Genomic DNA, 25,378 nt, shown 5'->3' on the forward strand with positions numbered 1-25,378 from the left:
GGATCCTCCTTGTTTTGCGCAGTATAAAAGATTGTTATAGGGCGGAGTTCAGTATTACTGTAGCGTTGAAATATTCTGTATGTATAATATAATACACACAAAATTTATGGCCCTTCCTGAATGATTTTATTCCCAAGAGTCTATGGAGAACTTGTCGCCTTCAAGTTGCTCTATGGCTAAACGCGATAAGAAAAGTTCTAGTGCTTGCTTACAGTTCTCACAATTCAGGGCAAGAAATGCAACCTTTCCTGTTTATTGTCTGATAAACAGATGAAAAAAAATAAGTTGAGTTATTTTCTAGCCATGCAGGGCGTCGGCTCTCGTGCAGCTTTTGTTCGTAGAAAGAATATAATCTGTGTAACAAAATAAAACAAATGACTTCAGGGGTAGTGAAACAAATGCAAGAGATAGAATCAGGCAGAGTCTGATAAGTTTTTTCCTGCATTTACTCCAAAGTGTCACGGACGCTAACTTCAAACGGCACAGATGATTTAAGCCGTACCTTTGGCGAGACATGACTGCCAGGGCAAAGAATAGTATGAGGAAGAAAGAGCTATACAGCTGGCGGAGATACAAAAGCAGGAAAGCATGAACCTCATCTCACACCTTCCCTTCTTTCATCTACTTCCCCTTATAAGCTGGTATTTTGATTTGTGGATTCCTGGCAAGCAGCCCTTTTTGCAATTCAAAGACTTTTCAACAAGAGCATCTGTTTGGGTATTATCATAAACCTGCATGTGCCCCCCACCACACACCCTTCACCTCCCTGCTCCTCCCTCTCCTCCTTCCCTTTTCTCTCTCTCCTTCTCCTTCATCAGCCGTGTGCACTTGCATGTTTGAGGAAAAGGGGTGGAGATGGTGGGTGATGATGGGGCAAGGGGGGCTTTTCCGTGACCCACAGAGTCAATGATACATAAGCCACATGACCAACTAGTCTCCTTATCCAAGGCAAACAGGAGTGACACACACACACACAGACACACACAGAGGCACACTGACAGGCAGACCCGCAGGCTGACTTTCAGCGCATTCACAGCTCCGCTGAACTCACGTTGCCGTTTCTTTGACAGAAGAAAAGAAGAGATTCACGTTCACACACCTCCGTGGGAGAGCTCAGATAAAGACGCGCCTTCAGTCTTGGAGTGGCGCTGTCACACACTGATACACAAATACGTATTTAGACAAATACACAGGCACAGTCAGGGAGCCACCACACGCACGCACACGCATTCCCACAAACTGACACACTCACTTCTCTCACACACACACACACACACACACACACACACACACACACACACACACACACAGGGAGCAAACAGTCTCTCTCTCTCTCTTGCTCGCTCAGCTGCTCTCCCTCTCTCTCTCACTCCCTCCCATCCACACACACACACCACTACAGTATATCAGTGAGTGACTAGCGGAGAGCCAGAGGGGAGTGCAGAAATGAATGTGAAGATCCTGACGCTGGTGATTGTGCTCTTGGTGTCTCTGCTGTGTTCTGCCAGTGCTGGTGAGTACAGGAGCGGCCAGTCTTGTCGCTGGTCGTCTCCCTTTGCTTTGTATTTCTCTCTCTGTGTGCCTTGGGCTTGTGCAGGCAGCTGTAGTTGATCAGTTACCCAGCATGGTTAGCCTTGTGTGGGCTCTGAAAGGCAGGAATAAATATCAGCACCTGGTTGTATACAGTACTGCACTGCAGTGGTTATACTGTCTGCTATTGTACTGCCATGGCTTTTAAGATAAAGTTGAATGTGGGTTCTAGCTTGGATTGATCGTTTTCCTCCCTGCCTCACCTTGATGTGTGCTTGTAAGAGATGAAATGTGAAGAGCTTTTTATTGATGGGCATTCATTTGTTGAGCTGCTGCTGAGTGATACATATCCTGGATGTATGGATGTTTGTGGCTGTTATGAAATATAAGATATGCATGGCACATGTTCTGTAAGGTGGAGTGGTTCATTTATTGCTTGATGTATTCCATCTGAACCAAGTCCTATATAATTATTAGAGCACCCTACATATATATATGCACGCGTACCTCCCGTGGTGATGATAATGAGGACTGTAATTGTTATACGCATCAATGAGGGGAACTCAGATCCCAGATGCGTGGATTGTCTCTGGAGGGGCTCGGGCTTGATGCCTTGTCACAGTAAAATTCCGTAAAGTGCTGTTGCGTCTCTGGAGCCATTGTTAAACAACATATCAGTTCTACTGTGGACCTCAAATGTCTGCAATTTGGAACAAAAACACTGACTTGGGACATTTAAACAGCAAGAGGGCATATCCACTCTGTTAGTTCATGGAAGTAAATTGATCCTGAGGGGCGCAGTTTAGACAATCTGCAGATTTGATGCAGGTAACATTATGGTGTGAAAAAACAACAGTTAGGCCTGTGTCAATGTCTAGACTATTCTTGGGTTTATCACCTACCCACCAAGTACAGCTGCTTAGAAAAACACATAGGCAGGTTGTGCTGATATTTAATACATATGTAAGATCCATATTGCTGGATATAGACCATTTATCATAACATTTAGCCTACTGGCATGCTATTTGGACTACATTATGAAGCATAAAGGCCTAAGCGTATTCACTGTAAGACTCCTTATGCTGCTAGGTCCTGTACAGACAGTGTTTTGAGATACTGTGTAGACTTTATGCTTTCAAGATGCTGTCCACTCCGTATCGATCCGTGGCCACAGCACTCACGGTTCCCATGCTTCCCAGCACATTCATTACAGCGACATGCTATTTTTGTCTGAGGCTCTCAGCACATGAGTAAAATGGGAAGCAATTATCTTGCATCATGGTCAGTGTCGTTTTTCACGCCCTGCGTGTGGCTAAGCATGTTCCACGCCTGAGAGCCCACCGTGCTACACCAGCGACAGGGAAAAGAAAGCTGCTGTGCCTCGGGCTTTCATGGCAGCTTATCCGTCTCAACGTTCAAGTCCTGCCGCCTATGCGCCTCTCTGTTCCCTGGCCGCTCCTGTAGTACCAGAGCTCCATTGACAGAGAGGAAGAGAGAGAAATGGAGCGAAGAGAGAGGAAGGGATGCAAGTGTGTTGCAGCGTTGATGGGTGTGGGGAGGGATGCTAGCTGGAGTGTGCCTGCGTAGCACAAGCCTCTGCTACAGTATGCGCTGTCGCGGGAAGGTGTCGGAAAAGGCTCTGCATGTAGGCAGTGGGTGTGAAGCCTTTCATCTTGAGACAAATGCTTTTCCAGTTCAGTGGGCTTTCGCTTTCTCAGGCATCTGTGCGTGTGTACATGTGTGTCTAAGAAAGAAGAGATACATAGAGAGTAAGACAGAGAAAGCATGTTTGTGTGTGTGTGTGTGTGTGTGTGTGTGTGTGTGTGTGTGTGTGTGTGTGTGTGTGTGCGTGTGTGTGTGTGTGTGTGTGTGTGTGTGTGTGTGTGTGTGTGTGTGTGTGCACTTGCAGGAAGCAGTGAATATAGATCTGGATCTGACTGATATAGGGTGGGGAAGTGTGAGCTTTGATGCCTTGATTGCATTTATGGGTGCAGATGCATATTAGCAAAAACTCCTCGCGCAACAGGCAATTCACCTAGACAACCTAAAGCTACTTCCAATATTCATCCAGCACACTAAAAGAGCTGCTGTGGCCTTCTCTATGCAATATTAGCATCCTTTAGCAGCGCACTTCAATTACCCATCCTTGAAAAGCACTCTGGCACAAGAGTAGGCTCCAGCTTTGGACATGTTGTATCCATAATTCATCCCGTGGCCGATCACTCTTCCTGCGTCTGAGGAACTTTAAAAACTGGGGTATAAACAGTGGTCAGTCTCGCGTCTGTCACAGCCTCTTAGAAAATATCAAAGCTTAATTTTTCCATGCCATGGAAACACCCGGCCAATCTTCACCTGGGGTAAAAACAATAGCAGCTGGTTCAGACAAGCATATGCACATGCACACACAAACACACACACAGGTACAATTGTGCAGCCTGGGATGAACAGGTGAGGCTGTGGTGAGTGTGAGCGGGGCACGAGGACCAGATTAGAGCCATTATCTGGTAGAGAAATCGTCTGCTTAGGAAGGGGGCGATTTTATGAGAGCTGTCAGCAGTGCTATTATTCCATATTAAACTTTGATGTATTGTTGGGGCTGGCTGCTCAGCGCTACCAGCATGCATCTACATACTGTACTCTTTCCAGCCTCGCTCAGATGCTCAGCCAAGTGTTACGGGTCAAAAGACATGCAGCCACTCATTAAGTCACATAGAGGCATAAAAACTGGCTAGTTAGGTGTGATTATTTTGTTAAACAACATCTATAGATGTAAACCTACCGTGACCAGGAAGCTTTAAATCATAATCCCCCAGTTTTCTAAAGTAATGAAGGTGTTTGTGCCTGTGGATGTTATTACGGTGGAGAAAAGAAAAGCAGCTAAACTTTTCCAGATGTCCAGGGATAATATAATAATAGCGGGCAAACAGTTGTGTCAAAAGGGGAGCAGTGGAAAGGTTATTACAGGATTACAGAGAATCACAAAGCCTTTTTAAGGCACAGAAGCTTGTGAGGACCAGTTGGGTTTATATCGCATCCACAGGGTCAGATAAAATCTGTTTCATGAAGAACCTGGATTTCCTCTTGATGCAACCTAAGAATGAAATAGATCCAACGACCTGCAGCATCACTGTAGTTTCTCTTCTGCAAAGACAAACGCAGACATTGACTAATCTAAGCGGAGTTTGGAGTCTCAGTAAAGAGTGATTTGTTTTCCTCTTGTTGACTTCTCTGTTGGCTTAAATAGAAGCACCAGAACAATGTTTTTTATGATTATATATATATATATGCACTCTGGGTGACTTTGGGACATAGGATGAAAATAAATTTGTCAGCTGTCAGCTATTTTTCCATCCTACTTATACTGTATGGATGTGCTGATATATTGCACTGTATATCACGTTCTTTAGACTGTAATTATGGACAGCCAAGAGGGGTATTGCATCAGGAATTTCTGACAGAGACAATATTTCTTACTTGGTGAAAAAAAACCATCTATCCAATATAAACAGTAATACCATCAATTAAGTGTAAAAACAGTTTGCAGGTATCTGGATTTGCTTGTTAACAGCTACAAACCCATAGTTTATTATACATGAGGTTCTCACGTCTTCTGTGTTGACAATAAGCATAAATAAGGCGTTAAACCACTGTGGTCTGTATTTAACAGCCCATAGACAGCACTGCTTTACTGCATAGATTAAAATATGCTGTTATTTTAATCTGTTTGTTAATTAAACAATACTATTTTCATTCAATATCACCCAAACATGCTTGGGTTTATGATGTGAGCTTCAGTGTTCCTTGAAGTTTCTGTGAGAAGCACATAAAAAAAAAAAACTTTCTGAGATCTGTGTAATATCACCCAACATGAGCTTTGATAATGGCATTCTGGCACTCACAAATAATTGCTCTGGAGTGGAAGTTGAGGAAGAGATTTAGTGAAAAATCATAACTCATTTGGTAGGGATATAAGGCTAACCTTTGGGTGAACACTCCCCAGAGAGGTCAGCTGTTGAAGACTTTGGCATATGTGACTGCTGTGCTGCTGTAATGTGATTCAGAACCCACTGAATGAATAAATCTACTCACTTAGATCTTCCCTTGAGAGTTAATCCAGTGAAGGGGGTAGAAAAGCAAAGGGAGGAGTTAAGGAACGTCCAAGAGACAGAAAAGAGAAGGATTGGCAGGAAGAGGCGTTATCTGGATTGTGAAGAGACAGCTACAGCTACACCTAAAATTTCAAAGTGGATGTTTCAGCCTGCAGTAATGGATAATAATTGCATTTCTCTTCTGTAAATAAGTCTTCTGTTAAGCTACATTTTCTTTCCTTTTCTTATTGGAGACCAGATCTCCTTTGAGTTTTGAGAGCACAGCCCTTTAGCTTCGGATAAGCGTTAGTTTAAGGGGCTCCTGTGTTAACCAGAGCTCATGTGATCACCAGACCCTATCATCAGGCTCGGGGCACTCCTTACAACTTAATTAGAGCCAGATATTTTCAAAATCTGCCCCTTTTTCCTCCAGTGTCCAATATTAAATTGACTTATGGCTCTCTTTTTGAACATTAAGTGCTACATTTATAGTGGTTGTAGCTGCAGATCAGATTCCTGATCGCGATCTGAGTGGACATTTTTATTAACAGCCTGCCAGACCGCAGAATAAATACTGTGGTCTTTGGGAAAGCAGGTGCCTTAATTACTTTCATACTCAATTTGTAAAAAGCCAGAAAAGGAAAATATGACTTTTGTGTATTACTTTAAAGACATCATTTGTGGAAGAAGTACAAATTTAAGGACCAAACAGTTATGCAGAAACAGAATTTAATAAATACTGCTTAGAGTATTGTCGCCTCTAACATCAAATCTCTATGGATGGCATTTTGGATAGTGAGATTTCATATATGGCTAAAAGTGTTGCACAGCTGGCTGATGTTAGGCAGTTCTACCTCAGATGAGGGATTTCAGTGCTGTGAAGATGGCAGTGTGGATTGGGACTATGGAAGTGTAGCCGCACTTCTTAGATTTTGGGTTCATTTAGTGACTCCCCCACTGGGATCTGCTTAAACTCAAAGCCTCAGGCAACACGATGTGCATGTCTCACTTATACTCGGGGAATTATAGGATGTTGTGGTATACCTCATGTGGTTTCAGACTGTCATGTACCTTATGTTCTCGACTTAAATTAAGTGCTTGGAAATGGGAAATGTACAACCTCCACACAACTGGGTACCTTCAGTGACTGAGAACTCACTCATTTATGAAATCATGCATTATTCATCACAATTGCGCAGTCTTTGATCACAAATGTTATTTTCCCTGGGAGACTATTTCACACCTCCACATACATTTAAACGCTGGTCAATGAAATGATCCGCCGCTGACTGAATACCATGGATAAGGGGCTGGCCCCTCACTGAGTGCCTCTGCCTCATTCATTGAGGAAGACAGCCCACTCTGCAGTACTCAGAGCCCCTGAACATGAACAGATGTTTTTGACAAAAAAAAGGAAAGAAAAATAATATATGGAATTCATAAACATGCATCCACATCAGGCAAACAGTTTATCCTAAGAGCGGACGGAAACCTCGCTGAAGCAGAAGGCCAATAAACACAGAAGTTCAGCTCACCGGCAGCACTGTGCAGCTAAATCTGTCAGTAAAGTCTTTGCAATTTTATTTCTTTGCTAAATCTGTGTGATGAAATTGCTTATTAAATTTCATTGCACTGCCTTTAACCAAATGTCATTTCTCTGCACGCCACACGCACAGTATATCATTTTTATAGGGGAGACACTTTGGATTATAGACATACAGAAGTGGAAAACATTAAAGCAGAAATGCAAGATTTACTCCTACAGATTATTTCTATATATAGGAATACCTTATTGTGAACTACTCTTTAGCATTAAGCTTCAGGTTTCTACACTATTCCTTGTAGTTTGGTTGACAGGTAACACTGTCTGATGCAATGTAGGTGCTATTTTCCTTTAATAGCTCTGAATATGCAATGGGGAAAGGCAGTGGTCTCCTTTGGCTTTAAAAGCTGCAGTGAACCCTTTGCAGCGATGTTTCTCTCCCTCTTTCTGTTTCTCTCTTTTTCCCACATCTCAAATGGGAACGCAGGTTCACAGCATGGGGGGTGATGACACAGGAGAGGGAGGGGCTGTGTTTCACATCTGATTAGTGTGCCCATGGAAACGGATGGTTGGAGGATCCCTTTGCCCTTGACGTGCAATCTCTAGAGATTAGGGCAACGGTTGGTATCCTTACCTACGTACTGTAGCTGCCATGCGCAGAGATTTACCCCCGCTGATGTTAGCGGAAACAGCAGCAGCAGCAGCAGCAAGCATCTCTCCTGTTCCTGCCCTCAGCTGATTGGGCACACCTAGTGGAAAGTTGTAAAAGGAAATCTCCCCTTGTGTTTACTTTATGTTTTCTTTTCGGACTACTTAGTTCATGCAGCAGCTTCCAACCTGCAGTAACCTTGTAGCCACAAATTCACCTCTTCAGCTGTAGTGGGGGCTGTGAATAAACCAACATGCAGTCAAGTGGTGGGGAGAGGCAGTGGCTTCATTAGCTGGCTCAATGCTGCTGCTGCTGCTCCTGGCCCTTTGAACTCATAGTGCTCTGATCATAGCAGACCACCAGCCTCACACCTCATCATTTCATACGCTCTCTAATTCAGGAGTATATACAGCATCACACTTCACAGGCAGCTGACATACTCAAAGGCACACAAAAAAGCCAGAAACCAGAGAGCTGTACGGTTTGTTTTTAATCACTTCTGAACCTTTAGTTCAGAGTTTTGGGGGTAACTTTCAGAGTAAGCTGGACACAGGGTTAGGTTTGAAAGCTGCAGTAATAGGAGCAACTTTTCATGCACTTTTGTTTCCTCGGTGGAGTTTGTGTAGACAAAGCCAGCCTTTAGCTCAACCACAAGCCTAGTATTATCACAGTACAACAATGCTGCATATCAAACAGTCCCCGACAGAAATAAAAGAAAGTGCTCACGACCAAAACAAACCCCCCCTCCTCTCCTCCGAGAGGAACACTCCAAGTCCAGTGGCCCACAGAGGAGGTTAAAAACACCACAGACTCAGCCAGAGGGCTGATCTGGCATTCAGACTCAGTGCAGTGAAATTTGTAAATTGAGAACCTGGTCGGTTGACAATGTCATTCTTTTTGCTCCAAACTGAGCGCCTTTCATGGTGGCTGCCATGGTAACGTGGTCTGAAAGTCGGGAAGCAATTGGTACCAGTTTCTGCCAAAGCCCAGACTTACTGGTAGGAATGCAATATGCAGCATTTCCGACACTAAATGCTGGATTGTACAGGATAAACGACAAGGGACGTCCTCCTTACTTAGGCACCATTCCATATGTGCAGGATGAATGTGTGGGGAGGCTGTCAGGCAGTGAGCAAATCCGCTGTGTGATGCTGTAGCAGAGCTGAGGCTTATTCTAGGTTAAAGAAAATGTTTGGCTTGTATCTGGCACAATTAGCACATTTCATCCTTAGCTTAATAACCCTGATCCCCTAATGTGCTTATGTAGTGGGAGCATCTCTGCCGATGACATGTCTGTGTCTGGCAGTGTGGGTTAGTATGTCTGTGGCAAAGGCGTGTCATAGAGGGATTCATTAGCTTAAGCGACTGCTCCTCTCCTTTTAGTGAATGAAGGAGGGAGGCACACGATGGAGACAGCAGGCCTCCAACGTCATGTAATAACCATGGCTACACACACCAGGGTATTTATTCTTCCTCTCTCCCACTAACGCAAATATTGTTTTGCTACCCGTAAGAATTACACAGTCCTATAATAAGCAACAACTATCTCCCTTACAGAAATAAATAATGATACCGTCCTCACATTATTGTGTATATGACAAACAAATACTATAATACTAGTCCCTGTTTCATTTGAGCCTAAATGAAAAAAATGTTGTTAAGCAGTGAGGAATACTTTTCTATTATTAATGTTTAAGTGAAGTTTATAAGACTTTTGTAATTGTGTAAAAGAGGACAAGAGCTTTAGTTCTGTGTCTCTCATTTAATCCAATAATGATGCAAACAGGCTTTTAACCCCGAGAGACACAAGAAATAAGACTAAGAGTCTCCAGCTGTGCTAGCTGCTCATTGAGGCTGTACTTTGAGCAAAATACTACTTGTAGCATCTAAACGATAACACTAACATTCAGGGATAATTAGCATATAATGTTTATCTTACTTTAACTAGTCATTATTGTAACATTTAACAGGATTAAAGTCTGTGTGGGTTCTCAGTCATCCAGGTCATAGTAATCTAAGGAGGTTGGAAAGAAAAGCAAACACATTTTCTAAGGTAACAGGATTTAAGCACTTTACATGAAGTACAACTGAGAATGATGGGAATGTAAATAATTTTGTGAAGGGGCTTACATGGAAAGTTAAAGACAACCTGTTAAGATTTCTTTCATTTCTATATTTCTATACACTTTGAGCATCCTTTGGGGAAAAATCTCAGGCTTCAGACTGACAGGTTTTTTTTCTGCTTCTGGCTCTGTATGATCTCAAGAAAAATAATATTCTTAATATGAGTATGTCAAGTGCACAGCTCTGCCCCACCCACCTGCTGTTTAAACCTTATGTTTGCGGGGGGCACCCAATCAGACGAAAGTTGCTATGAAGAGGAACTGGTGTCGAGGAGCTTGTTTCAGACTGCAGGGTTGAAATCGGTGATTAGTATGATAAAAATAAGGATTATTTTGAACTGTGAATCATGCAAAGCTGCTCTAGGAGAGTCCAAGAATAAAAATATAGAACTGAACATGACATAATATGTTCACTTTGAGGACTCATCCTCATATAGGATCAAACATTTCAACTTACAAATAATAAAAGTCTTGTGCAAAAATTGAGGCCGGTACTTCTTGGTCATGTTGTGGTGTTTCAGTGATTGAATGCAAAAAAGCACTTTTGGGACAGCAGAAAGGATTAATCCTCGGGACGCCATGAATTTCTGTAAAATTGTTAATTATAATAGTTGCTGACATTACTTGATAATCCTGGACATTAATGAGGTTTTTGATGCCCAGAGAAAAATGCCTCTTCACATTCCCCATTCCCATTCTGCCAGCTATTTGTTTACAGCTTGATATACATCGGTACAGACTGCAGCGCACGAGGCACAGATGTGTCAGATGAGTGATGTAGGGACAGCGATAAAACAAAACACAGGAGAGATTAGATTTGAAAAGCCCAGCCAACCGTGAAAATGCATCTCTGAGATTGCACACAATTGATTCATAATCAGTGCGACTGTGAGCGATGAGGCACAACGAGTAAACAAACAAATAAGATTCAAGAGGACAGCAAATCAATTTGAGGTGACAAAGAAAATTAAACACAGCTACGATTACATTTTAGTAGCCATTCTTCACTGTGCCTGTTTACATTTGATGCAACAGTTTCTAATGAACACAGCCCCCCCTGTATACTTGTTGCTGTAGACTCATGGGCTGGTTTAATCTCTTATGTCCTAGTGGCAGAAAAACCATTACGCTGTAGCTGCATTTACAAGAGCAGACATTTGTTATGTGGTCGTTTTGGCAGTCAATACACACAAATCAGCTTTACAACTATTAATAAGCAGCTCTGGCCCATTTGCTGTGCTGTGTTCCTGCACTGACACAGCACTGTGATATATAGGTTGCTCTTGCCAGCTATGAGGGCAGCTGATGAACTTGGCATTAAACCAGAGGACAGCTATTTCTCTTCTCTCTTCTGACTAGATGGACAAGTCCTGGAAGATGTATGTCTCTCCAGGCTCCGTTGATGGACTGCTGCAGAATCAACAGGGATAAGCTGCCAGTATTCGACTTTTCGCCTGGCTGTAATAAGACAGAGCACCAGCCATCACAAAAAAAAAACACAACATAACAGATATCACCTTAGGAGGTGGTGAAATTAGGGCTTGGAAATAGGGAGCAGCCCAGCTGCTATTCATCATTAGTCTTTTTCTCCTCCTCTACCCACCCTCACTCGTGCTCACTCGTGGCCTTCTTAAGCAACAGCATCGACAATAAACAGTCATTCCTGAAAATCCTTCTTTATTGAACTTTAATTCGGAAATTACAAAGTGTGGAGATTTGAGGGCAAAACTGGGGCTCCAAGGTCATCCGAAGTAGAGATAAGAGGCTTCTTATTGTGAGACATATACTATCCTGCCGTTTTACTGTTGTGCCAGCTGGACATAAACACGTGAATGTCTCATGGGAAAAGATCAAATGTGATACCACAGAAGCTGGATCCAATTTCACAGCAGTAAGATAGCTGAGATATCTTTGTTTATGGAGATGAAATATGTGTTATCCAATGATAAACTTGCCATGGAAACAATCAAAGGATCTTCTGCAGAAGCAACAGATGCTGCAATAATCATTCTGCAGGTATTCCAGTGATCCTAGGCTAGCTGTTGATGTATGTTGTTTCTGTCACATTTCCATGCGTTGCCTACAAGCTGCAAGAGTTAATCTATACTTCCAGTGTTATCACTGAGGCCCAGCTTATTTTTAGCAGCTTTCATTGCACTTCTCCATCCCATAGGCACATTGTATGAGTTGAGATTTGTCAGGAGAATCACAAGTTGTTCTCCTTTCAAAACCCCAGTGCCGAGCAGTGGCTGACAGCTTGCCATGGTAGGAGACATCTAAATTGTCTCATTATGGACCTGGGTTATGACAGGCTGAGCCACCCGGAGAGGATGATGAGTTGTGTGAGCTGAGGTACAATTACTTTACCATCTTGCACTGCAGTGTGTGTAGGTCTGCACAGTGACTGACTCCATGTGTGCTTTGCAGCACTTGTTAAAGTAGTCCATCATTCAAAGATCAGCTGCAGTTGGGCTTTGAGCAGAACTGCAGGCACCACTGTGAGACATAAAAAGTCAGTATGTTTTAAGTGGACTGCCTGCTGCCCTCTCTAAAGCTGGAGATTGGAGGATTGCAACCCCCAATTTAAGGTTTCTTCGTAACTCAGAAAATCATGTTCACTTCATAGAGCTATCGGGCAGGAGGACAGAAAATAGGCAGGGTTTTAAATGTTTAAATCCTGACAAAAACCATGCACCATTTACCCATTCCCAAAACCGTTGTCATGTCTTCCACCTCCAAATATGACCACCCAGCCACGTTTCAACTAACTCTGTCTCTAAAAAACTGTACAAACAAGTTCATTTCAAGCATGCTGAAGACTCCCTCCATTGTGATTCTGTGTGTTCTGTGTCCAAATGCCGAAGGTGTTTCAGAGGTGAATGAGGAGAAACAGGACCTCCCTATAAAACTTCTGTTAGCCTCAAAATCTTCTCAAACACAGAGAGTATTAACATTCAATCCCCTGGATTTGAGAGAAATGAACCGAATGCCTTCAGAATGAGTAAACGTTCCTCATTCACTGTGTCTGGAACAATAACAAAAGGATAATGCGCAGATTAGTGCTCCAAGGGGCAAAGATGTGCTTTAGATGCGGAAATATGCAACCAAGACTTTCCCTGCTGCCAATGAATTAGCCCACTGTTAGCGCACAAATATACTGTGTAATATGCTTGCCGGAGAAGATTAGCATGGAAATGCAACTTGAGATGTCTAGTGTTTCAGGGATATACATTAAAAACATTCAACAAGCTGTCTGGCTTAGTCACGCCATACACCATTATTTAAACCTGAAAGCTAGAAACCCTTCTCTATTTCCTCCTTTTCAGTGGAAGCTGGTCTTTTAAAATGTCTTCATAAAGCCACAGCTGAAGGTCATTAATTAATAAAGGCTGCAGAAAGACTGTTTTGAATGCTGCTCTTGAAGAAAGTTGCCCTCTATTCAACCACACTGATCTTAGCTATTAGAGAAACTTGAGGGTTTTAAATGCAGTTCTGGAGGCAGTCTTTAAAGTTTCAGACAGACAAAATCCTCGGGGTCACAGCTGTGCCGTCTTCATTTAATATCATGACTGTGCCGCAACCAAACCGATGGAAACAGTCTTAAGGAAGCAGGGAACTTAGCATCATCATGGCTTTTCTAAGCTCCTCAAGTGCTGTCCTCAGTGTATTTTCTGCTTTTACAAGCCTATGCAGTCAACTGGCTGACTTATCTTAAGCTGCGTCCTCACCCCAGCTCTTGTAAAGGCAGGGAAGGTCATTCTCTGGGGAATTCTAAAAATGGTGCCAGTCTCTCTGAGGAGGGGAGACGGGAATGTCATGACCTCATGTGAATAATGTCAATCAGCTTGTTTGATGAGAGACACCCAAAGAAAGGAGGAAGGTTGGCAGTTTGGATCTGAAGAAATCTTTGTCTTATGGGTAGATGAGGTTGCTGAACAAAGTATTTTACTAAAGCAAGAAAGGTTCACTCTAAAACCCCCAATCTGTCTTTGGGGCTTTAGCTTGAGATTACACCGTGGTATGGAGTTTATAAGGGATGGTTATTTTTGAGGCAGAGGAGGGATTTAATGAAAGAAACTATTGTGTTTGGTTAGAAGGACCTAGAGTTTTTCAAGTATGACCTTTACTACAGACTACAACTCACAATATCTTCCTCTTCTACTTCAATCTGAAACAAAATGTAAGTCAGCCTTTTCTGAGTCCTTCAATCTTTACAAGTCAGAAATCTCTAGAGTGCCCATGCAATCAGTGTGCAGCTCCATTTCAGTAACTTAATATTATATGAAATTAATGGTTGGTTGCACACATCCATTTGTTAGTTAAGATGAAAAATGCATCACTGTGTATGTAATACCTGTATTATTTGCTGGTATGACATTTAATCACTTTGACATGTCCAAAGCCCTTTGCTGCCTTTACTCAAATTTTACTGGATGAACAAACTGGGTGTGGTGTGAAAGATCACCCATGATAAATATTATGTTACACACAAAGATATGCAGCAAAATATTTTAAAGAAAAGATCTCTTGATCCCCAAAAAGAGGTTGGGAGTGGGGGGGGTCTCTGCTAGTTTGTAATAGGTTGAAAGGTCATAGAGACACTTAGGGTGGACCAAACCATTAAAAAATGGAGTTGGGGGATGAAGCGCTGGGGGGGTGGCTTAAGGGGATCAGGGCACACTTATTGAGAGATGACTGAAAACATCTGGGTTCACTCTCATACACACATTCACAGGCACTCTGTGAGACCCAACGCTGTTAAACCCATCCCCAAGAATGGATCAAACACTGCAACGAGATGCACCTCCACGAGTGTTGGTGCTTGTTTGTAATCTTGAGGGAGGGTGACAGAGACATGAGACATGAGGGTTTGAGGGTTTTTTTGCTTCTGCCAGGGCCGTGTATCTGTTATGCTTTCCTTTGGACCACACTGAGTTGATGAACTACAACACTGGGTGGGCTTAGAGAAGGCCACACACACTCTCTCACACACTTATTTATGTCTATCTCTTCTTTCCTCATCTATTACCAATGTGATTCTTCTCTGCATCCGGTGACATATTTTCTTAGGCTCTGATGGACTTGGCAGATATCCTGAATGAAAAAACACTGTGAAAAACCATCATCAAGACAATTTTCAGGTGTTAAATTGGTCTTTTCTCTCTGTGTGTCTTCCAGGTCCCATGGCCTCCACGGTGCATGGCAGAGAGCTGCAAGATGCATCTATGGTGAGAAAAATGGTCCAGCAAAACTCTGCAAGGGGCGGTCAGACCCACAGACCAACCAGCTCGAAGAGAAGACGCCCACGGCCCCGTCTTTCCCACAAGGGGCCCATGCCGTTCTAGAGCAAGGTGAGTTTGTCTTTAACTGACCACTCACTAGGCTTTGTTGACGAAATGCTGCTACAAACCCATAGTAAAACAGTCGAATTTCAAGCAGTAAAAGTCTTCTACTCTCTATGGATATCTTGTGGAAAAAAACAATGTGCTAATCTCTGCTGTGTTTGCCCATTAGACCAATTTTCTGTCAAGTCAGAGCTCCACATTTCTCCAGAGAATATGAGCCAATACACCTCCTGATATATTAAATTCTAACTGCTGACTAGTGAGGAAACCCAACTTCACAGAGGAATTTCTAGGGGGAATGTTATTTTGAGTCCTGGAATACTTTGTTGGCAGAATCCCTTTGGATGTTTTGGATTGAATGGGAACTTAAACTCTTACAGGAATACTGAAAACTCTGTTAATGACAGCCAGACTGAGCTCCAACACAAGGATGTTATTGTTGGCAAGCAGATTATTAGACTTAGCCCACCAGCTTGCATGATTTCCTATTATGACTAAGGTGGTTTTTAAGTCTACCTCATTTATTTCCTCATACAGTAGAAAGATATACTTAGAAATCTTACCTTTGAGCCAATTCAGCTGGAACAAATCTTTACTGTCCACCTGGTTAAGTCAGTTAAAACACATTTTCCTCAAAAATAATACTCTGTAGAGCCGGGTTTGTGGGTGGCACCATTTTTCTTGCGAGGGGATGTTTAACTTGCTGTCAAATAAAACAAGGCTTTGTATGAAAAAGCTTTCATCCAAGATCTGAGATAACATTATACTTATCACTTTTTCACATTGATCAGAACCAAAACAAACTCTGCGTTTCAATAAAAACCAGATAAAGCTTCAATGGGAAACTAAAATATACCGCGGACATTTAAATAACATGATCAAATTTACAGAACATACAGATTTAAATTTACTGATGTCAGCATGTCACAGCCTCAGACGCCGTGAGAGGCAAGACACAATATCCCTGCAGGAGGTGTCGACTATACAACGCTGACCTGCAGAGGTCCACCATAAATTGAATCTGTAGTGAGAGGAGGCTGCAGCCAGAGTGCGTCAATGGATGGTTAATCAGTTTTAAGAAAAAAGGATCAAAGCTGCAGAAGTTTGGAAGCTCTTTTCTTTAAAGTAGCCATTTTTACAATCATAGGTGATTATTTTTCATTGTACTTTTCTAGATTTAGACTTCCTTTGAACTCATTCCAGAACTCTAAAGGTGAAAACAATGAGTAAGGACCAAGCCAGAGTAGTTTGCACTTGAAGGACAGCATGGGTCTTACAACTTCCCTCGGTCTGCCAATAAAATGTGAGAATCCTCTCTGAGTTGAGTGGTCAGAGCTTATGTTCAGTGCCAGAGTTTTAGCCAGATAATGAGGGGAGCTTCGGGAAGTTGTGAAGCTCTGTAAAAGTGAACGGCTCAGTGAGTCACAATGCCGTCTCCGCAAACACCACTTAAACCACAACAAGCTGAAGATTTCCTTTTTTTGTTCACTTCCCTCTCTGGCTCCCCTCATTCTCGCAGAGTTCATAGTTCGCCTCATTCATAGATTGCTCCCCACATACCATGCCAATCCACCCCCACAGTGGGAATCGGGCTCTCCATTAGCAGCATTTTAGTGATAGCACTACCAACCTTCACTGAGTAAATGATCCAAAGAAAATCAGAGCTCAAAGTCTGAAGTTCTTCAGTCCCAGTTTGTTCACAGCCTGACTGAAGGAATTAAGTCTTCACAAGACCTGATGTCTCACATCAGTCCGTCCAACAAGCAGCTTGAAAGGCTTTGCTCTTCCTCGTGTGTCCTGCTTTCTTCTTCAGTTTGTGCTGATGATGGGAAAACCACCTCTAGCAGCAGCTGGAGTTGCAGTTTGTTCGATCAAAGCTTGAGTTCAATGGATATATCCAGCTGAGGACAGGACTCTTACACATGCAGGCTGTCTATGGATTTGTCGTTACTGGCCTAAACTTCATTACCAGACTATTTATATCAAAGATTAAGAACAGTTATTGCCCTGGCATCATCCATCCTCCAGCTCTGAGCTATTTAGCAACATCACCCCATTTCAGTGTCAACAACAGCTCGTCTTTTATTATCTATGACACCAGAGGCAAAGCTGGATTTTCTCATCATTACACATTCCAGATGTGAACCACTCTGAGAAGAAAGAGAGCGACCTGGGTCATCTTCTTTGAGTAGGCTCAGATCAAACCATGCTATTACAACTCTTGGATCTAAGCCATGCCAGTGACAGTCTAAAAGACGACGGGATATTTTAGATTTAAAGCCAGAGGCAATTTGTGAAAACCCCTGGTGGCCTTGAGTGTGAGAAAGCTCAGTGAATGAATCTTTTAAAAGAGTTTCCCATCAAAACAATGTAAATCAGGTCTGCATCTTCTCCCATACACTCACTATGTGGTAGAGTATGACTTCAAAAGGGCTGCTGTACTGAGATCATACACCAAACGGGGCAACAACAACAAACAACAGTACAGCTCAGTGGTGATTAGATATACCATACATCAGGTCTCAAGGCATTGCATGACCTCAGAAAAATGCTATCACAAAACAAAAACAGATTCTTATCAGTGAATGAACCTCGTTGTCCGAGCCTTCTGAAATGATCACAGACCAGGAAAAGATAAAAGATGCGGGAAGATCAAAGATTTCGTCATTGTCAAGAAGTGATCCAATGCCCCGAGCGCAGTATAACGTTGGGATTGTGTTTCACAGCAAGATACACAATTGTTTTTCTTACTCCCTGCTGCATCTTCCAGTCGAAGGCAGTGAAATCTGGTTGAAACATGTCTGGGACAGACTTATATTCTAGTTTATCAAGCGCAAGATAACACAAGGTATGACACATCGAAAATTTTAGAAACTAAAATGTCTTCACGTGAGTTGAGAAGTAGTAAGAAATCGAGTGTGATGACCTTTAACACTGCCAAAAACACACTTTTTAAACTCGGGAATATATCAATACATAAAAATATATACAGAAAGACCAAGATACAATTTTTATCATGAAGATACCTCTGTTTATATGGCACAAAGAGCTAAATTATCAACAACAAAGACTAACAAAATATTGGTACTAGCAACAGAAAACGATTAGGTTTGATGAATAGATGGATGGATTTAATGCCAAAATTACGGAGCCTATATTTTGCTAATAATAATACATTAGCAATACTGCATTTACAGAATAGTAAAACTGAAAATTAAAAATGATTTTAACAGTTAGCGCACACTGTTAACAGCATTGTTCATAGCATCGTTATCATAGAACATAAATACAAAATATTACAAATTTAAACCAGATGTCAAAGTATAGTTTCGTTAAATAAATCTATTAGACATATATGTTTTTATATGAGGAAATAGTAATTTAAATGACATTGTATATTTGTAAACCAGACTATAATAATATAAAAAATATTAAATTTTAGTCAATTATCAGTTTGGTCAAATCTCCCAACACAGCAAACATGTTGAGTCCTTGGTGCGTGTTTACTGAGACTGGAATGTAAACGTGGCGGAGAGACAACTGCCTCCACGAAGTGGTGTGATATCTTACCCCTGACAAACACCCTTAAAATGATCCTAATCAAAAGGCCTCAGAGTAAACTAACACTGAACTGAAAACGTCAAATAAGTGGAAAATGAAAGTAACCCTGGGTCGCAGTGAATTATCCCTTCAAAATAAAACAAAAACTAAAAAAGAAATTGGTTAATCACTCAATATTTTTTGTGCATTCATCTTCACTGGCTGCATAAACTGAGGCAAAATGTTACAATAGTCTTAAGTTAATGTCTGCATGACTGAATGGTTTTCAGGAAAAACAGACGGCAGGGGCTCATGAACTTTCTTTTCTGTGTCGTCTTCCTGTTTTGCAGGCACTGCTTTGAGCGCCCTCCCCCAGGTTCTGATTTCTATGCTCTTCCTTTGCCTTGGGGGGCCTTGCAATGAAGGGCCTACGCTTGCCCAGCCTGAAGAGTGATGTCCATAGCACCTGCTGGTTCTTCAAGCAACTCTGTCCACAAAAAAAATCAGGACAAGCCGCTCACCCTCAGCTCTAGGAGGAACTGGGGGCAGGGAAGGGGGGGTGGGGGGTATTGAGCCCGAGCTATCAGACTCTATTTCTCTGTCTCTCTTTCTCTCTCTCTCTCTCCCTGACTACTTATCTATCTCTGTCTTCTCCCAAGTGTTTTTTTTTTTCTTTTCAATTTTCTTATTATTTGCTTAATAGAGCCCAATCATAGCAATCTCCCTGAGTGTCTCACACACTTTGCATGACATGTGGTGGAGAGGGAGCCTGGTCAAAACAATCTGAATCCTAAAGCATCTGTCCCTTCTCCACGATGCGGTATTCCCACGTCTCGGATCCAAGGTTCCTGCAGCCGCTGATTTCATTGCTGTGTAGCTATTTAACGGCTTTACCGTCGGGTGAGGGCGCTGATCATGCAGACGGGGCAGTGTCAGTTTTAATAGTTGGCAAATATTAAGTTCGCTTGTGATACTCTGGATGTCTGATGCGAAAAAGGAATAAAAAGGTTTTGTTTGAAACGGACGAGCAAAAGCGTCACAACTTAATAACATCACTATCATCACTTAATTATCATTATTAATGGTGCTTTGTACCTCCTTATGACAGTACGTCCACATGCAAAGCAAAGACGGACTAAAAAGAGAGCACATACTATCAAAACAATCTAGTAAAGTGACAGAATAAGTCCTTCATTTAGGAGATTCTTTAATCCAAAGCTATTCTGGTGTTTCTGAACTCATTAACACCTTGGGAGGCGGGGTTTACGGGCGTGCTCTGTAACATGTCCCACCTTGGATGAGTCCTTTGACCCCAAATCCCAATCCTGTCCCCAATCCCCAGCCTTCTCACCACACCGCTGCCCCCGTGCAGCTGCTCTACACGACTGTTAACTGGCAGTGGCGGTCTGCTCCACCGACAGGCCGCCTTGCCTTTTAATGAAGTGCCAAATAATAACCTTCTCCACAATGCTGCCAGGAGCGAAGCAATGAAAGGTTAGGGCGAAAACGAGAAACACATTACCTCTTGTTTGAAGTCTTGATACACTGACACATTATGCATTTTAAATTTCTGCAAAGAGAAATCCAACACAAGGAGGACAAGTTAAATTAGACCAAAAAGAGCTCAGTTAATATGCCGCCGTGATCAGCCTACCACTAGTGCTCTGGCTGTTTTAACATTCAGCATATGGCTGGTTTGACCCTTTGACCGATATCTTTCACTGACAAAAATGCTATGCCTTTCCATCATACTGGAATATATTACTGTTTATGTTTATTTCTGTGTTATAGTTTGATTTCTTTTTTTCTCAGGGTGCTGTGATAGAGGCTTGTACTAGAGCAGTCTATTTTGTGCATTTATTTAACAAGACACAAACATACAATACATTTAAAACGTATATGAGCATATTTTCGTATATTGTATCTTTACTCTCCCTCGTATGTATACATCAATATAGCCATGATTTATTCCGATTCAGTCACTTAGTCACGATCCTTTCCCTACATTATGTTGGGTACAGTTGCCTTCCTGGTCTGCCTTTCCACAGCACAGGTGGTCACGGCTTTGATCATTACACTCATTAAATCCTAGAGTTAATCTTTCTCAGATGGATCTCCCCAAGGTTGGCCAGGGCCACACTTAGTCTGAGCTCATTGTTAAATTGGCTTAGACAGAAACTGCACCCTTCCCCCTTTGCAATTTCCGAACCCCCTGCTGATTCAGTGTGTAACCATGTAACATATTAGGACTGTGACCTGTAGAAAAAGACACCTTACAATCCTTTGTTGTTGTGTATTAGCTGTGCAGAGCAACTTGCTAATTGCTTTTGTTTTCTTTAATCTGCTCCAGTTCAATCAGCAAACTCATTTCTTTCAAATCAGTTTTGACCACATAAGCAACTGGCAACTGATTAACCTAGATTTCCAACACTTTTTCCCTCTCGCCATGTCTCATGCAAATATTATAATAAAATGCAGAGACTTCTCAGTCCCAGCGTGAGATGCTTTTATTAAGAGAGCATCTAACATCACAGTGGTAATCCACCCAGCCAAGCTCACCTTGATTAAAAATGTATTAAATCCTAGGGCACTGTGAAGTGTAATAATTTCAGTTCCACCATTATTTTTTCATACCCTCTCAGACAGAGATGTAGATTTCATTAATGCTCCTCGGGAGTGAGACAGCTTTGCTCAGGATGTCTCATGTATTATTGGGGATGATAGTAAGGAGATATGAGCTGAGGATGAAAGTTCAAAGCCACAGGAGTTGGGATGCTGGAAGTAGACTGGGTCATGACACGGGGTTCAAATCAATGTTTCCCCATCTCAGAAGTTATTGTTACAGAGCCGAGCAACGTCTGTATCCGCACTGTTTTTCATGAATGTATCCTCACCATTCGCACCAGCCACGCTGCCCTTTCAGAGACCAGAGCAAACCGATGTTTATGTACAGAACCCTTTTTAAATCTCGGCCTGGTTATCAGTTGAATCCAAAAAAGACAAAAATCAAAAGCCAAATATCCCACTGATCCAAAGCCTCCGATGTCAATGAGTCCCAACAAATAGACGTGGCTTTGCTCCAAGACTTCTCTGCATGGGTTTGCAAGGCTGCACTTTTGCAATTCCATTATGCTGCTGGAAAAATACACCCTGAAAACAAGACTCTCTTGGTATGGAATGGTTTTCCAGTGTATTGTGACATTTTTTTTTTTTTTTGTCTGATTCTTGTCTAGCTGGTTGTCCAAAGCTTACTTTTTTGAATACAGTGTGAGAAGCTGTATCTTTTGTGGATGTAACAAAATAGAAAAGTAGTCTGCAGCACAATATGTCGTGGACACGTGAAAGCTTTCAGGCATTCTTTTCTTGTAGATCATAGCCCACAGCCCTCCCCTGCACATCAGGTTAATGGGCCTTGTGGTGTGGAAGGACAAGCACGTCTAGGCTCAAACTGAAATGGTAAACCAATACATTATGCTCGGGGAGCAAAACCATTTTCCTTAATGGTCTTTTCCAGCAAGGCTTACACAAGAGAAACGATTCCTATCCTCTCAATGTTTCCTCTCCAGTTCCTCTTCTCTGTGACCATCACAAGGCCTGAGTAATGTTCCTATGCACTTGTTAGCATGTTTTCCTGGTAGAAAAATGTTTGTTCTGAGAACTTGCCCCCTCTGTGTTTAGTTATTTTCGTCCAAATGCATTTGGCTGGGAGTGTGTAAGGAGTGGGGATGAGCAGAGAGATAGATGTGTGTTACTGGTGGAAATGAGAATAAGCTAGAAACAGGTTTTAAAATACGAGCTTAGCCATTGATCTCCAATAGCTATCGACACAAACCGCCCTGCCCCGACACACACACTCACGCACAAAAAGATTGCAGAAAAAACACACGGTTTTTATTTTTTTAAACCTAAGATTCCTCTACACTGAACCAAACATTTCACTCGTTGTGGAAGTGGCAGACAGCACATTCCATGATTTTACCTTAGCCCATCAAACTGTATCATGTTGGCCTTCAGAGTGGGTGTCTGCAGGATCGAGTGGCTGATATTCAATCCAATGCATTCACAGTTTTTCCACCGGCTGGGCAATCCAAAGGATAACTAGATTTTATCTCCCGTGAGAAATGACTACGATCTGTCATTATCTTGGAGCCTCAAAATGAGACTTCCTACACCCAAAATAGCACAGGCCCCTCCTGCCTTGATTGCGACACGTTCTCCATCTATGTAACCACTGTGTCAAAAATCAGCTACGTTCAGAACAACCTTAGGAGAAACGCAGTGTGTAGGCTTACACACCATCGCAACAGTGTTACTAGGTCTCAAGCAGATACCATTTGAAAGACGATGTATTACTCCTGAAACTTATATCCTGTTTATGGTGTGTGCTCATATTACTCACCAGGCCAAATGTACAGTCCCTGTCTCTGTTTTGATGTTGAACTGGGCAAAAATAAATGACATAAATAAATAAATAAATAAATAAATAAAACAAGTGTATCAGAAATGGTTGAAATACTGTGTACATATTTGAACTTTTGGTTTCTAATTTATAAAAGATAAGCTTTAGCTCTTGGAGTACTTATTTTATTTTTCCTTTCATGCGTAGCTTTGTGTTTTTATTTTCTATTTCTGTAAAGTGTGTAAATATATCTTTATGATAATAAGTAATATTAAAAATCTTATTTTAAGAAAAAGACTGTGTCCTGTGCTTTTTTTTAAAGGAAAACTTCACATTGACGAAATAAGACAAAGAGTCGACACCCATGGATTTAGACACAGCTGTGTTATCCAGATATGTCTGTTATTGGACGCTGGATGAAAAGTCAGTTACTCACCAAAATTAGCAGACTTCATCCTCTGACAAATTTAAACCCCTGTACAAAATGTTCCCATCGACTAATCTTGTAAGGGTAAATATTTTCAAAATAAGTAAAAACTTTAGATTCTTGTCATATCTGGTGCTTGTGGATATCCTTTCTCTAATAGTAATGAAATACTTCAAATTATTGTTGAAATATTTCTTTAAAATATGAAAATCTGAAGCTGATGTAACTGTTACAGAGAACCCACACAGACTTCTATGAATTTCATAGCCCCCTTTTTACATAATACCATTGAGTATTCATTGAGATATTTCAATCTGCATAACAGTGGTGGTCAACTGACAATCAAACTGAAATGACGGTTCCTAGCACCACATAAATTATGTTTATTGGCTTTGTAGCTCCAGCAGTCACTTATATGATGCAAAAAATCAGACAGAAGCCATCATGCAAATAATTGTAGAAGAAGCACACTGCAAACCTTAACACTCAAAGTAATGAAATAATTAAGTAATGTAAACTTAATTTTTTAAGAATAGTCCTACTAACTCAAATAACACAAGATCAGCTAACATTTCTTTTTTCATTTGAGTTAGTTTAACTTATTATTTTTAACTATTTTGCATATTAATTACCTGCTACTCAAAAATACTTTTTATTACTTTTTTGATTTTTGAAATATTTAAACATTGAAAGAATGAATTTACTGCTCCCATTCATTCAGCACGAGTCTGATGGGGTAGATTTTAGAAGATACTGTGGCACTGGCTATAGTGATCCATGAACAACTCAGTTCATTACCAGTCTGTGAAAATCATTCATAGGAACTTTGTGGAAGTCTCCCAAGAACTGCTGATGAACTTCTTGGTCGTGTTTGGACCTACTACTGCAATAATCCCAAGGAACTGAACAATACTGTATTCATTCAGAGTACACTAGACTGGATGCTGGTAAACTGTTAGCTAACTTAGAGACTCAAGCAGCTGGATCACTGTATCTTGTTTTGTTTTTTGTTGTTGTTTATTTCATTTTTGAATGTTAACCATGCAGGTATTGAAAAATACCAGAACCAGGACAGCGGTATATGAACATTTTAAAATTTTCAAGTTTCAACAGTTTATAGTGTAATTAATTAATTGATCAAATCTCCTATTTTGATATTCAAAAGTACATATTGCCTTTAGTATTTAATAATCTTTGTAAAATGATTGATTTTAATATTTGTTGAATATTAACAATGAAGTGTGTTATTTGTGGAGGCCAAGAAAATATTTTTGAACTGAACAAATGTACTTAAGAGGTTTAATGTAGTACTCAATGCAATTGAGGCAATCATTTGACTTTTTCACGTTTTTAAAGTTGATGTTTGACCTTTGTTTAATTGTAAAGGATTACAAAAGTGGACAATAAATATTAAGTTTTGCTAAACTAAAAAAGTCACTCTGTTGTAGTCATTCCTTTTAAGTTATGTCATCTTATTTCCATGGGAGAAATGAGTGAAAACTTTAAGTTCTAGTTATTCAATATTAGTTTATTTAATTATTAAATATTTTACTTTTATTTTAGTCAAAAGGTACATGTCGAATGTAATCAAAATGTTGGAGTTCTGATAAGCTTCAACTTTTAAGTTATTTGACTTTTAAATAAGGCAATTGGTTACCTTAAAAAGTTTTTAAAAGTTCTGCTTACTTCTCGGTGCAGTACTGTGACAAACAGAGGCGATCAGATGTAAATAAA

General features: G+C 41.2%; 2 protein-coding genes across 6 annotated transcripts in view; one reads left to right on the top strand and one right to left on the bottom strand.

The window, feature by feature from the left end:
* The window catches only part of xpnpep2 (X-prolyl aminopeptidase (aminopeptidase P) 2, membrane-bound), a 127,824-nt gene that overhangs the window by 88,091 nt on the left and 14,355 nt on the right, over nucleotides 1-25,378 (bottom strand). The window lies entirely within an intron of this gene.
* On the top strand, nucleotides 945-23,512 carry apln (apelin). The gene is made up of 3 exons (XM_082553499.1): nucleotides 945-1,513; nucleotides 15,112-15,284; nucleotides 19,169-23,512. The coding sequence occupies exons 1-2, from the start codon at nucleotides 1,447-1,449 to the stop codon at nucleotides 15,276-15,278; spliced, it is 234 nt and encodes a 77-aa protein (XP_082409625.1). The 5' UTR covers nucleotides 945-1,446; the 3' UTR covers nucleotides 15,279-15,284; nucleotides 19,169-23,512.

Source organism: Aulonocara stuartgranti (genome assembly GCF_965226115.1).
Source record: "Aulonocara stuartgranti genome assembly, chromosome: 2".
NCBI classification, from domain to species: Eukaryota; Metazoa; Chordata; class Actinopteri; order Cichliformes; family Cichlidae; genus Aulonocara; species Aulonocara stuartgranti.

Bases quoted from the DNA above. Each gene is read 5' to 3' on its own strand.
- apln (XM_082553499.1), top strand. From the start codon at position 1,447: ATGAATGTGAAGATCCTGACGCTGGTGATTGTGCTCTTGGTGTCTCTG. The intron at 1,514-15,111 runs GTGAGTACAGGA...TGTGTCTTCCAG, and splicing joins GCTGTGTTCTGCCAGTGCTG to GTCCCATGGCCTCCACGGTG.